Genomic DNA, 15,469 nt, shown 5'->3' on the forward strand with positions numbered 1-15,469 from the left:
TGCTAAGTTCTTTGCAGCTGCTATTATTTGTCGTAAAAACTTTTTTAAAACAGAAGCAGTAAATTACTATATAATAATTGAATATAATGTTTATATGATATCATGGAATATAAATGTTTCTAACTGGATGTAAGGTAATTTTTCTAAACATTTTATTACTTTATGCTGGCTGTATGCCGTAATAAATTCATTCATTCAATTTAAATGGAGAGCTGTTTCCATAGGAAGCAAGGTCTTGGAAAATGGACTGGAGACAGAAGCAAGTGGTTTTAAATGAAGAGTTGTTTCCATAAGAAGCAAGGTCTTCAAAAAGGGAGCTGAGCAAGTGAATTTAAATGGGGAGATTTTTCCATGGGAAGCTAGGTCTTGCAAAACAGAGCAGAGAAAGAAGCAAGTAGATTTAAATGAAGAGGTTTTTTCATGGGAAGCCAGGTCTTGCAAAAGGGAGCAAGAGAGAAGTAAGTAGATTGAAATGAAGAGTTCTTCCATAGGAAGCCAGGGCTTGCAAAACGGAGCAGAAAGAGAAGCAAGTGGGTTTAAATGGGGAGTTTTTCCGATAGGAAGCAAAGCCTTGCAAAATGGACTGGAGGGGGAAGGAAATGGCGATCAGGCTTGTTTGCTTTAGGACCCTTCTAAGCACTACTGATATAGTGACCCTTATATAAGTCTACCCAAGATTTTAGGGGCAATTTTGGGGCATAAATTTCTCAACTTATAGTCAAGTATATACGGTATATATAATGATACATTCTATAGGGCTACTCAAAACAAAAATGCATATGTATGAGTTGAAGGCAGAGTAAATAACTAGATTTTATTTTAATACATCCAAGTAATTTCTTTTTATTGGAATAAACATGTTGATGTTTCGTAAAAGACAGGACAGTGTCAAAGACCTTATTTGAGATCCTGTCTGACAACTAAGGATAGGCAATATGGTGCCAGTAGTTTGAAAGTTTTAATCCAAAATATCTAGAGGACACAAAATTGTCCAACATTATAATAAAATTTTTATTTTTCCTTTTTAACTGAAGTTCAATCTATTTTTCCTGGTCAACAAAGTAGAAAAAAATCATATTTTCCTTGTTGGAAGAAGTAAGGTCTTATCTTCCAGTGATATATTTAAATTAGCCATCCATTAAGAACTCAGGAATAGTATCTATAATAATGGACCATGTGACCAGGGAGAAGAGAGGCTTCTTCAGAACTATCTCTAAAAACAATCTTTAATAGCCCCATTGAAACCTGAACAAAAAGATATGCAAAGAAATGGCTTCACTGAGATATATCTTAAGTCAGTCTGTAAACTGACAAGAAGATGTAATGAGAGAAGGGGCAGAAAATCATAATGCGGGACCCATAGTGATTTTGCTTCCCCCTCTTCTGTTGTGCAATACTTTTCTCCCCACCCACCAGTGCAGTACTATTAGTACCTTAGGACAAGTCTATATGGGTAAAATACATCCATGTCCCCACATCCTCATGGCAGAGAGACCAGACGGTGCATGGCCCAAACCCTGGTTCTCGTGCCATCTGGCACATTCTTCATCAGAACCAAAACACTGGATCCACTTACTGTGCATCAAAATAGGTTCCTCCAGAGCCCTCCATCATAGCACCAGGTAGCTGTAAGCACTCACAGCAGCTTCGAAGCCAAAATGAGGCTGCCAGTCATGTGATCAATACTGAGGTTCCGACTTCAGACCACTGGTGACCACACTAGGTGGCCCAATGGGCCGTGTATGTAAACAGCCACTCAGCACCACAAGTGAGGGCCTTTGCAGTGAAAGACTGTTAGGGCAGCTCTGGGGCCAGGATACACCATGTGGATACCTGCATATGCAGATGCATCCTTGGATTACAACCATACACATATTTACTCAGGATTAAGTCTTCCTGAACTCAGTAAGGCTTAAGTGCACATATAACTAACGTGCACTATAATAACAATCAATTTTATGAAATATATTTAGGGATTTAAAAAGTCATTCATAAATATTCTTAAAAACTCATAAATAGAAGACAAAAAAGAAACATGGGATTAGCAAAAGTACATACCAGTATCTGAGTTGTCCCCTTGACTGTGAAATCCATGTAAACCTACCACTTCATCAGTATTGTTCAAAATATCAGACTCAGTACTAACAAAAAAGAAAAGAAAAATAAAGTTGATGTATTATTCAAATTACATGCAAACCTGATATTGGCTTAGTAAACCTCTTATATCAAGATACAATAACATCCAAATTTCATAAAGCAGTGATATCTTTATTGGGCCAATCAGAATGCACAATATACATGTTGCAAGCTTTCGAAGCTCCACTGGCTTCTTCATCAAGCAAAGATATTAAAAATCATACGGGGCGAGGGGAGGAAAATATGACGATGGTAGTCATAGGACTTTATTTTGTCTTTAATGGGACTCAGGCATGTGTGGAATTCACCTTACGTGGGGGGTCCTGAGAGGATCCCCCGCGTAAGGGAAGGGCCCACTATATTTCCTTTGGTGGCAATGAGGTGTGGCCTCTTCAGAATTCCAGATCCATTGGCAACCAGTTAGTTTGTTAAGGCCACAGGTTACATTCTGGGTATAGATGACGAGAGAAGAAAATCACCATCACATCCAAATTCGTTTTCAAGTGAGCTGCAGAGATAGATTGCCAGGTCACTGTCTGATGAAACCTTGGCTACATGTTTTTGGACAACTTCCTTAAGAGAACTGAGAAGCGGATTTATAGTCCTGCCAGGGCAAGTAAGGAAGGAGAACATCTGGATGATGGTTGCAGCATCCTTTGAATCCCTATTTTTCCCATGTCACTGAGCAATGTTCAGGGTACAGTGACTCATTTAGAAAGACTGAACTATTTCTTGAGGAGATCAGTGATAGCTCAATTGACTTTATTAATGGCTGTTTTCGGGGGGAAATAATCGCCAAATGATAAAATCAAATGATAAAATGATCAAATGATAAAATTGATCTTCAGCTGAAGAAAAGTCTTAAGTGCATCAATCTTTTGGCATGGGGCTTAGAGTGACATATTGGTCTTCTTGCCATCTATCGCAATGCCATGGAGGGTGGCCTCAGGACTCTGGCAACTTCAGAATCCATCATTGTATGTTGGTAAGTATTTTCTTGTCTGAGATGGGTCATACCAACCTTGGATGGTAAGGATAGTTGGTAGGACTTGTTGGGATTTTCCGGACTGAAAGTTTAACCGAGGGGAATTCCTGGGGAGAGCCAGCAGTTTTTCTCTGAGAAAAGTTTGTGATAGCTTCAGTGGTGTTTACTGCTAAGGTATAGCTATGCTGCAATGAGGCTCGGGGAGGGCTATTTCAAGAGGCTATTCATAGAATCATAGAATCATAGAGTTGGAAGAGACCGCAAGGGCCATCCAGTCCAACCCCTGCCATGCAGGAAATCACAATCAAAGCATCCCCAGCAGATGGCCATCTAGCCTCTGCTTAAAGAGCTCCTAGGAGGGAGATTCCACTACACTCCGAGGGAGTGTGTTCCACTGTCGAACAGCCCTTACTGTCAGAAAGTTCCTCCTAATGTTGAGGTGGAATCTCTTTTCCTATAGCTTGCATCCATTGTTCCGGGTCCTGTTCTCTGGAGCAGCAGAAAACAAGCTTGCTCCCTCCTCAATATGACATCCCTTCAAATATTTAAACAGGGCTATCATATCACCTCTTAATCTTCTCTTCTCCAGGCTAAACATCCCCAGCTCCCTAAGCCGTTCCTCATAGGGCAAGGTTTCCAGACCTTTCACCATTTTAGTCGCCCTCCTCTGGACACGCTCCAATTTCTCAATGTCCTTTTTGAATTGTGGCGCCCAGAACTGGACACAATATTCCAGGTGGGGCCTGACCAGAACAGAATACAGTGGCACTATTACTTCTCTTGATCTAGACACTATACTTTTATTGATGCAGCCTAAAATTGCATTGGCCTTTTTAGCTGCCGCATCGCACTGTTCACTCATGTTCAACTTGTGGTCTACTTGGACTCCCAGATCCCTTTCACATGTAGTTTCATTCAGCCAGGTGTCCCCCATCCTATATCTGTGCATTTCATTTTTCTGCCCTAAGTGCAGTACCTTACATTTCTCTGTGTTGAATTTCATTTTGTTAGCTTTGGCCCAGCTTTCTAGTCTATTCAGATCATTTTGAATGTTGATCCTGTCCTCTGGAGTATTAGCTATTCCTCCTAATTTGCAAATTTGATAAGCATGCTCCCAATTCTGTCCTCCAAGTCATTGATAAAGATGTTGAATAACACTGGGCCCAGGACAGAGCCCTGTGGGACCCCCATTGGTCACTTCTCTCCAGGCTGAAAAAGAGCCATTGTTGAGCACCCTTTGGGTTCGGCCGGTCAACCAATTACAGATCCATTTAACAGTTACTTTGTCTAGCCCACATTTTACAAGCTTGTTTGCAAGAATGTCATGGGAAACCTTGTCAAAGGCCTTAATGAAATCAAGATATACTATATCCACAGCATTCCCTTCATCTACCAAGCTGGTAATTTTATCAAAGAAAGAGATTAGATTTGTCTGGCATGACTTCTTTCTCTGAAACCCATGTTGAGTTTTTGTGATTATGGAATTGCCATCTAGATGTTCACAGACTCTCTTTTTAATGATCTGCTCCAGAATCTTTCCTAGAACTGATGTCAGACTAACTGGATGATAATTGTTGGGATCCTCTTTTTTCCCCTTTTTGAAGATGGGGACAATGTTTGCCCTCCTCCATTCTGCTGGGATTTCTCCTGTTTTCCAGGAGTTTTCAAATATGATTGCCAATGGCTCTGATGTTACATTTGCCAGTTCTTTTAGTACCCTTGGATGTAGTTCATCTGGTCCTGGAGACTTAAATTCATTTAGATTAACAAGGTATTCCTCTACTATCTCCTTACTTATTCTGTGCTGAAATTCCCCTATTCTGTCCTCTGCTCCATTATCCTCAGGTTGAGCACCCTTTGCCTTTCCTGAGAAAACTGAGGCAAAGAAGATGTTGAGTAATTCTGCCTTTTCTCTGTCTTCTGTTAGCATTTTGCCATCTTTTCCCCACAGTGGCCCTACCATTTCCTTCTTCTTCCTTTTGCTGCAGACATATCCAAAAAATCCCTTTTTATTCTTTTTAACCTCTCTAGCAAGCCTGAGTTCATTCTGCGCTTTAGCTTTTCTGACTTTACCCCTACACATGCCTGCTATTTCTTTGAATTCCTTTTTTGTGATTTCCCCCTTTTTCCATTTCTTATACATGTTCCGTTTCAAAGTACCATAGAACATTTCTTGGTATGAGTTAGAATCATGGAGGTGTCTATCTGGGAGTGTGTCATTCTGCTTAGGAACCCCCTTTTGGGTATTCCCCTTTGAGTAGCGTTTTTCTGCAAGAGGGCTTCCCTGGTAAAGCCACCCCCCTCTAAAGCTTGTGGGTAACTCCAACATATTCAAAGCTCTCAATAGCATTACTTTGCTCATAGTTCCAGTGCACTTTTCTAAATATTTATATTGAATACTCTTTCTGAAGTGGATATTGCAATATGTGTAACCAAGATGAGAGATTTGATCTTGATATCTTGATTTTGACAAAGAATTATCTTAATCCTAAATATCTGCATAGATGTCTAAATTAGGTCACCAAAATGCCTACTTCATTAACTGTTACAATTAAGTTAACCTTGAATAATGAAATATTTCATCTATAATTTCTAAACCTATTTGGAGTCCCGCAGGAATCCGGTAAGCCAACACTGAATTCAGTCACACAAACTCTCTCCATTACAATTTTATTAGTTAACTTGTTTATTTTAACTTGTAATTGAATATTAAGATTGTTCCCTTGAGAATATGACTTATAAACTCACAGTTACTCATGTATCTCCAAAATATCACACCTGGCTCAAGGCTAAACACACTTGTAGGATGAAAAGCTTTGGAAATGTTGTTTTGTTTTTACCGAAGTTGTTACTCTTCTATTTATTTTCATTTTCAATACAATTTCTCTATTAAATGGCTGACATCTCCTCACTAAAGAATATGATAAACATCAAACTGCAAATCATTCTTTGTTCCCTTGATTCCCTTAGGTCTCTCTATTGTACTCTATATTGTGTCTTATATTGTTTTGTTGAGGATTTTGATCATGTGGTAAATTATCCTTCACAGGTCTAATTTGCATAATATTAAATACCTATTAATCCACTGATGGCGAACCTATGGCACGCGTGCCACAGGTGGCACTCAGAGCCCTCTCTGTGGGCACACATGCTGTTGCCCTAGCACAGAGTTTGCCACAGTTTCTTACTAGAAAGCCAGAGGGACGTGGCACTTTGCAATAAATAAGTGGGATCTGGGTGGCAGTTTGGGCACTTGGCCTCTAAAACGTTCACAATCACTGCACCAGAATATATCAACTACAGCATCTAAGTCAGAATGGATCTGAAGAATTTTATCTGCAAAGTGCCATGCAAATTCTTAACATCAGGCTATAAATTTAGATCATGCCCAATCTATATAAATATGTGAATTCTATACAAATCTGAATCCAGATTTAAAATGGTGTGATGTTCAAAACAGATTACATGTTTAAACATTCAATTTTCATTCTTATTTTAATAATTTCTTTGTTCATTAATAATTGGAGATAATAAGTCATTGAAAATGTAAATGCATCTACCTGGTAGTAATCATCAACATATTTATCTATCACACATGAACATGTATAACTAAGTGACTAAGAATATATGAAATTGAGTTATGTAGAATAGCAATAAATAAGACATTAAAACAACATAAGTTAAATGTTTTTAAGTATTGGATAAGACATCAACTTTCTGCATAACACACACGTAACACCAATTTTCTGCTTATTATCTTTCTAACTCTGTGGAACAAAATTACATTTTCCATAATTAAACCTTGCAATCAAATAATGAAATTAGTACTGTTAGATTCAAACCAAGTTCCATCAACTGAAGCTATAAACAAGCATAACAACATTGATTCTAACAGAAAATAGGAAGAATTTCTTTCAAATACAGGAAACCATGACAATGAATCTGTAACGGGTGCTAACAACAATCCTAAGACATTTGGTGTTTCATCCTCCCTGCCTCACCATCCCTTCATTTTGGGGAACCTAAGCAATCCATTCACATCAGTGTAATTCTTTTCATGCTTTGACTTTTACTTCGTTCACAGAAAGTTCCAAACACCTCTACAACCAAAAGCATAATGAAACCAGTACAATTCACTCAGTACAATTTTATAGAGTCTTTTTCCACTCACAAAGCCATTGCATCATTTTAATGAGAGGCAAGCATGAATGGTTAGACTTGTGAAAAGGACAGTTACAGCACACACAGCAACAGTTATTAATACTGAAATGTATCTGAAGGAATTAGCTCCAGACTCATGATTAATTTTAACATCATATATGTGATCTTCTCCTAGCAATGAACTTTACTGATCACATTATTATTCTGTGGAATATTTATTAATTAATAGCTCTAGTTTATGTTGTCTTAAAATAAATAGCCATTTGTGACTGAAGAAGCATGCCAACATTACCTTTGAGATGCACTAACAGCAGTATTTAAATGCTCACCCTTCTCATCATTTTATAATAGGCACTGCCATAAAAAGCATTTGGGCAAAAAAATGCTTCTTTTCAACATAAAAGAAGATGTTCACTTAACTTTTAAAATAAATTGACTTGGCTATACATAAAAGTTCAATGCAGACACAGCCTTTTTGAATTACAGAACTTATTTCAGTAGGGAAATATACACGAGAGATAGCTATAATGCAAACTCTAAACTAAAGAAACCAAATCTCTCAAACAAGTGTTAGCAGAGTCCAGCATCTGTTGCATATTTCATAGGAAATCTAAATTTATATTCCATTTTTCAGGAAGAAAGTTATTATTGCCTTTAATGGCAAACATATACTAGAAAATGCTTCCTCATTAAAAATAGCAGGAATGAAGCAAATCTTTCCTCCCAGCCTCCGATGCTGAGTAGGTAAGGCTATGCATATAAACTCAATCATGCAATCTCAAACCCACAGCATTTCTGTGTTTAATTATGCTTTTATTGCATTTCTTAGTATTAATTATTTTGCTATTATACCTGTCATAATGTTAAGGAGATATAAAGTTTATGCTTTAAATATCTCACTGAATCACTATGGCTAAATCCCTCTCCTGATGTTCAAAGTCTGGATCCAGAGAGTTTTCAACCCTCCAGAAGGTTTCTGGGGGCCCTTAAGGGCTGTATAAATCTATTTTCTCAGAAAAAATCCAGTAATGGATCCTTCCTCTCGTAAACAAGTTAGAAAAAGAACTTACCTTTTTATTTTTCCTTGCTTTATTCGGCTAATTTGATCTAACGTCTCAGGCTCAGTGATGCAGCTTGTTGATTCAACTAAAATGACCCTAAAAATATTGCGGACTTAGCAAAACATAATGCAATAAAATAAACAATATTTATTTAGAACATAACTGATATTTATTTAGATTATAGTGTGACATTCAAAACTGTGTTAGGGGAAAGGAATCTGTGGAAACTCCCTATTGCTCCTTCTCCCAGCTGCTCCTTCCCCAGCAGCCCCCACAGGGGGATGGGGCATATTCCTGATACTTGAACAAAGTAGTCAGTGACAAAAAAAAGTCTGTGATACGAAGGATGAGAAACTTCTAAAATCTGATAAAGGTACCTGTCATGAACAGGATCTCCATCCAGTTTTGAGAGATTCCTGTCTTGCCCCTCAGAGGCCTAAATAAATAAATCCCCTAAGAGGCCTACCCTATGTCTTACAAGTTAATGGTGTTTAGGAGTATATTTAAGAATATATTCTTATTCTTTAATTTCATTCAATTTTTATTTCTTTGATTTTCCTAGCATGTTCATGGAGCACCTGGGAAGTGCACATGGAGCTCTCCACTCTAAATGAAATGAAATGAAAGTAAGATCTTTAATGCACAAAGAAAAACAACAAATTTCTAGACAATTTAAGGAATTTTCTTATACGGCCTGACATGTAATGGTTTTTAATGCTTAAAACAAGAAAAGATTATGTAAATCAGCACTGATTACAGAATTAACTGCAAGCCAAGACATTTTTATTTAACAGCCTACCTGAATGGCCCATCAGTTTTGAAAGGGCTAGTAACTTGCAGACTAAGTTTCTTCAGCTCATAACACGGAGATTTGCATTTTAATGTACCCTGCAAGTAAACAGAAAAAGATGTTGGCCAGCGAATCCACTATTTGTAGTTCATAATATTTTATAGCAGGCTTTTTGGTCCCAAGTTCTAAAAATAAATATTTTACATCAATTATTAATGGTTACCCTAAAGGCCCCAGGTCACTTCTGAGCTAAGCAGGGTCAGACCTGGTTAGTACTTAATGAGAGACAACCAAAAAATACCAGGTGCTGTAGGCTGTATTTCAGAGGGAGGAACTTGCAATACCACCTCTGAGTATTGCCACCTTACCTAAGAAAACCTTATGAAATTCATGGGGTTGCCATAAGTTGACAAACACCATGGAAGCACATACACACACAAACACACCTTGAACATTTAAAGACAGTATGGAACTGGGTTCTTTCCTGGGTCTAATTTTCTGAAATTGTCCCCTGTATGTAAAGTTTTTAAGTGGGGGCAGGTGGGGGGGTTGCTAGAGGTTTCTAAGGTCCTTTACAAACGGGCCTTTGGGTTCCCCCGTCACGTGCTAGGGGTTGGCTGAGGACCTAGCGTCCATACCGGCCTCACCCCTAGCATGTGACGGGGGTGTAATAATGGCGGCGCCCTATACACATGGGCGCCACCATTTTGACGTATCGGACACATAGTGTCCACATGTCGCGCCCCGAATGTGACGCCGCGAGTGCGCAAGTAGCGCCTCGCGGCATCCCATCCGGGGCGCAAGAAGAAGCGCCATTTTGGCACTTCTTCTTCGCTGCGTCTGGGAACGGCGTGTTTTGGCTGCTGCGGTTCCTGGACGCAGCAACCGGCGGCGGAAGCAGAGCGCCACTTTTCGGCGGTCTGTAACCCGCCTAAGAAAAGGATGTGTAGAATTTTGCTTAGCTCACAGCTTTACAATACATCTGCAAACTTGTTTCCCATATTTTTTTCCCTTTCAAACCCTCACTATGCCCCTTCTACCATGCCTTCTAGCTGGGTTTATGGGTAGATAGTTTAGAAGGATATTTATGAGAAAATATCCATCTGTATGAAAATGTTGGTGGAGTTAGGATAGCCAGTGGTGAAACAGAGTTGTTGGGTACAGCTCTAATGAATACAAAATGCTCCTGCAGTAAGTCTGTGACTGAAAAATCGAAAAGAATTACAAATATTCTGTACTTTCACTAGGCAGTTAAGACATTGGAAACTGTCCTCAATAAAATATTCATTACATATCAAAATATAAAATGAAGGAAGGCACAAATCATGTGTTAATGAAGAAATGATGGAAGCAAAAAAAAAATCAGTATCCAATTTATCACAGGTTTCTTCTCTGTTGTGTACAATACATGAGCCTTGCAAATCCACACAGTTTTTCTAAAGTTTACTACAGAAGTGAAAATTTTATGGTTGCCTTATAAAGCAACTGGGTACTGTGAGCATTCCTTTTTGAATACTTAAAAACATACAAAAAAGAGACTGAATTTCAAAATAATACTCCAACAGCCAAAATTTCTCCACTTTCTGCGACTCTGTTTCATCACCAAGGAAAAGTGAGTCCACACGTAGTGAGTTTCTTTCTTGTATGTTTTAAAAACAATTATGCAACTGGTACTTGTGTATAAAGAAAGGAAAGGCTCTCTTGTATTTCAAAATCTATTATCCAATTTAATGCAAAAGATTAACTGAAGAGAGAGGATCTACCAGAACTTGGAGATGTTACTTTTTTTCAGAATGAGGTCTTCATTGCCTTCAATGGCCGCCACCAGTATCAGAGGCAGCAAGCCTCTACATGTAATATCAGTTGCTGAAGAATGAGAGTATACTCATGTCCTGCTGACAGGCTATCAATAGGCCAATAATTGACCACTATGCAAACTGTGAATAAGATAGGTCTTTGGTCTGATGTAACATGGTGGCAGGATTCTATTTGTTGTAGTCCAAAAAGGAGCTTTTCCAAACTCTGGTCACTACTGTTTTTCATATCATGTTCAAAATGCATGATGTATATTCCATTCTTACACAAGAAATGGGCATTTTCACATGTGTGTGTGTGTGTGTGTGTATAAACTTGTTATATTATTCCTTAAGAGTTGATTCCTAGACTGCAATATCACAATAGCTTATTATACTGTATGAAATGTAGTACTTACCACAGGTTTAACATTGGTAATCTTAGTCTTCAGGGAAAAGGTCATTGTGGCCCCACGCACACCAATTAAAGGCTTGGAAACAAGCAACAATATAGCTTCAGCAGGATATAGAAAACGGCTAGTAAATTCCACATTTACACGTATTTGGCTCCTACACAGGAAAAGAGAACAACATATTCTGCAACAAAATTCTAGCAAAGATAAAGTACCATCATTTGACACACCTGGCAGTCTTTCTTGTGCCAAGAAAAACTAAAGTATTGCTGAAGATTAACTGAAAATTTTGTTTAGGGTAGGAACTGGGTCATATTGGCTTGGGCCCAGGATACCTCGAGGACCGCCTCTCCCCATACAATCCGCCCCGCACACTCAGAACATCTGGGCAGCATCTACTGAGGGTACCTGGGGCAAGACTAGCCTCCACTGCAAGGAGGACATTTACCATCTTGGCCCCGACCCTCTGGAATATGCTGCCCATAGAGCTCCGCTCAGCTACCTCCCTAGCCCAGTTCAGGAAGGACTTAAAAACTTTCCTGTTTAAGCGAGCGTTCCCCGATACAAGCTCTAGTTAGCCCCCCCCCCGATAGCCAATGATAAGCTGGCTAGTATTTGATTTTAATGTATATTTTAATCTGTTTTATTGTTTTTATATTGTATATTGTATATGTTATTATGATGTGCACCGCCCTGATTGGAAGAAGGGCGGTATACAAATAAAGCATTTATTATTATTATTATTATATTTTACTTGAACAAACAAATTTGGGGGTGATCTGGGTAGGATATTAATTAAGGATAGTGAAAAAAATATTTAGTTGGTAACGATCAATAAGGACAGAGATGCATAGAGTACTGAATTGCAGCAGGATCACGTAGAAACTAATTGGAGTGATCAGGGTGGGTAATCAATAATCCATTTATTGAGGGGATTAATTTTGAAAGAAAAATAGGCGGGTTACAGACTGCCGAGAAGCGGCAGTCTGGCTCCGTCTCCGCTTGCAGCATCCGGGAGCTGCAGCCTTTAAACCGCGCGGCTCCCGGATGCTGCAGAGAAGGAGCACGGAAATCGCGCTCCTTCTCAGGCCCTGGAAGAGACGCCGCGAGGTGCTATTCGCGTGCTCACAGCGTCATTTCCAGGGTGCGGCGTGCGGACATAGCGCGTCCGCTACGTCAATATGGTGGCGGCCGTGTGGAACGGTCGCTGCCATTTTGTGTGCGCGGAGCGCGTACTAGGGTTAGGGGGGTGCAGAAGCACCGCCCCTTCCTAACACTAATACACGCTCGTCGCGTACTATATGGCGGTTTGTAACCCGCCATAGTCTGCCTTCTGGGAAGTGGGTATTTTGTTAAAGTAACAAATGTAGGTTCAGTGTAGGTTTGAATTCATGGTTTGGTATTTGTTGCTTTAAAAAAACCAAATTCTGCCATGCAGCTGGTTTGTGATGTTCAAGCAACTCACTTGCCTTCATTTGTTCCAGCACTCTTACTTGTAATGGTGCTCAACCAAAACCTTTAAGAGGCTTAACAAAAGCCAAGCAAAAGGACCACAGCATCTCCCATCAAGGTGATATGTAATACATTTCTATTTAAATGTTTTGCCTGTCTCTGCAGAATGTGCCTATGGACTAATTAATTAATTAGCTAAGTAACAATTTCACAGATTAATAAAAATTATTTTTCATCCCGGCAAGGGCTAAAAAAAGGCTAACAATGAAGAAATGTGAACACCACATTAAATAAAATGAGTGTTTACTGTAGTTGTTTATGTGGACTTTGGGATTCATCATTCACCTTGATTTTTAAATTAAATATTTATATGTATAACTATCTTGGATTACCGTAACAAAGTCTAATGAAATCTTGAAAGGATTTACCTAACTAAGGCAGTGTACAGAACACCCCTTTCCCCAACGGATCGGAGCCTCAGCTGCCACAGTGGCAGTCCCGAGGCTCTGATCCGCCGCTGTTCCAGGCCGCAGGGAAGCGGCCTGGAACAGTGGCGGGGAAAGGGAGCGGCGGGGAAAGGGAGAAAGGGGCCGCTCGACCCCTTTCTCTTTGTATCGCTGGCGCGGCTGTTTAAAAGCCACGCCAGTGATACGCATGGCTGAAGGAGCTCCGAAATGGAGCCCCTTCTGGTGCTGCTGAAAGGGTGCCACAAGCACCCTCCAGTGGCGCCAGGACGTCACATCCGTGCTGTGCTGTTTGGCTGCAGCACGGCCGTGACGTCATAATGGTGGTGCCCATGTAGAAAAGGTGCTGCCATTACAACGAACTAGGGTTGCAGGGCGTCTGGAAAGGATGCCCCGAGGCAACCCTAGTACGTGTGCAGGCCAGCGCTTTGCGCCAGTCTGTACAGCACCTAACTCTGAAAAAAATGCAATAAAAGAAGCATGATATACTACAGTGAGACTGGGTCAGAATTTTTCTGAATGCCTAATCTGAGCTGTACTGTGGTATGTGATTGTAATTCATGCATGTTACTCCAACACATCTGGGCATTTTCCATGCATGTATGCCCAGGGACATGAGTACAGCTTTGTTGCTTGTTCTATTCCATGGTATTTAATAGATTATACAGTCATCAAAATTTTAACTTGGCAGCAGCACTAATGTTGAAGAGTGTTACATTCGAATCTTCGATAAGAGGCATAATCAACTCTAGCAAAACAGTATTTTGAGTGAAAAATATTAAAACAAAACAAAAATCCCCAAGATCAAGAAAAAGCCATGCCCTATGAGGAACGACTTAGGGAGCTGGGGATGTTTAGCCTGGAGAAGAGAAGGTTAAGAGGTGATATGATAGCCCTGTTTAAATATTTGAAGGGATGTCATATTGAGGAGGGAGCAAGCTTGTTTTCTGCTGCTCCAGAGACTAGGACCCGGAGCAATGGATGCAAGCTGCAGGAAAAGAGATTCCACCTCAACATTAGGAGGAACTTCCTGACAGTAAGGGCTGTTCGACGGTGGAACACACTCCCTTGGAGTGCAGTGGAGTCTCCTTCCCTGGAGATCTTGAAACAGAGGCTTGATGGCCATCTGTTGGGGATGCTTTGATTGGAAGTTCCTGCATGGCAGGGGTTGGACTGGATGGCCCTTGTGGTCTCTTCCAACTCTACGATTCTATGAACACCACAGACCACAGTAAGAATATCACATTCATATTTTCTGGGATTGCTACCCATAACCTCAACAACCTCACACGACATATGAAGGAAAGAGGTATCCGGTTCGAGATGTACTTTATCATGGAAACACTGATGATCATTCTGTAGAAAGCAGCATTGGCATCTTTGGCAGGTGTGGAGGGAATGGGCATGTTTGATCTGCTTCTTGAGTTTTGCAGGAGCTTAAACTACTGACTTCATTTTCACTTTATTATGAATCACTTGGTGCTAACATAGCATAGTATTTATATGTCCTGAATTTTTAAATGCACAAGAATTCTTTCTGAACTGCACATTTTTTTCCTGATGCTACATATTTTATGACCAGCTGCATATTTTTCTAAAGCCCTTGTTAGGTGAATAAGGCTGGACTCCTATGCAGATTAACTCTGAAGTAAAATCAACCTAACTCGGTGGAACTTTCTTTTGAGCAAATACATATATAATTGTGTTATAACCTACTCAAGGAATAAAATCTGGGAATAAAGAGAAAACTGAAGCATTAAAAATATTTTGAACAAATCAGCCTCGTTTGACTATTTATTTTAGTTGTTTTCTGAGATGTAGATTAACCAAAGACTAACACATGAAACCTATAGGAGGGTGTTATTTTTGGAAATAGCGAACACAAGTTATATCTTGAACTGATGCATTGATGAAAAAAAGCATTCGTACAAAGTCAACATGAAACATAACACAGGCTATCAAAGAAATGGGGATTGATATGAAGCAACTTTTAGTCTGTATTAAACCACTTTTTGTTGTTTTCTGTTCAACTGTCCTTCATATCTACCATCCAGATTTCCACTTTAGCTACTGCAGTAGAAGCCTCTGCTTGTGATGGGACACCTATGCTCCAGGATAAAAATTAGAATACCAACAAAAAGTTGTGGCATCATCATTTTTCGCCTTTTTAAAGTTCATTTTTAAAATATTCTACACAGTTCATCTGGATAATGG

General features: G+C 39.6%; 1 protein-coding gene across 1 annotated transcript in view; it reads right to left on the reverse strand.

Moving 5' to 3' along the window:
• CFAP47 (cilia and flagella associated protein 47) overlaps window positions 1-15,469 on the reverse strand; it is a 343,409-nt gene that overhangs the window by 201,811 nt on the left and 126,129 nt on the right. Inside the window, exons 38-41 of the mRNA XM_089508424.1 lie at window positions 11,346-11,496; window positions 9,143-9,231; window positions 8,353-8,439; window positions 2,059-2,141 (exon numbers count right to left, since the gene is read on the reverse strand). Coding sequence (XP_089364550.1) covers window positions 2,059-2,141; window positions 8,353-8,439; window positions 9,143-9,231; window positions 11,346-11,496 — 410 coding nt within the window. The remainder of the gene's footprint in view (window positions 1-2,058; window positions 2,142-8,352; window positions 8,440-9,142; window positions 9,232-11,345; window positions 11,497-15,469) is intronic.

Source organism: Sceloporus occidentalis, unplaced genomic scaffold, assembly GCF_023333645.1.
Source record: "Sceloporus occidentalis isolate IW3139 unplaced genomic scaffold, rSceOcc1.0.p SCAF_2, whole genome shotgun sequence".
Taxonomy (NCBI): Eukaryota; Metazoa; Chordata; class Lepidosauria; order Squamata; family Phrynosomatidae; genus Sceloporus; species Sceloporus occidentalis.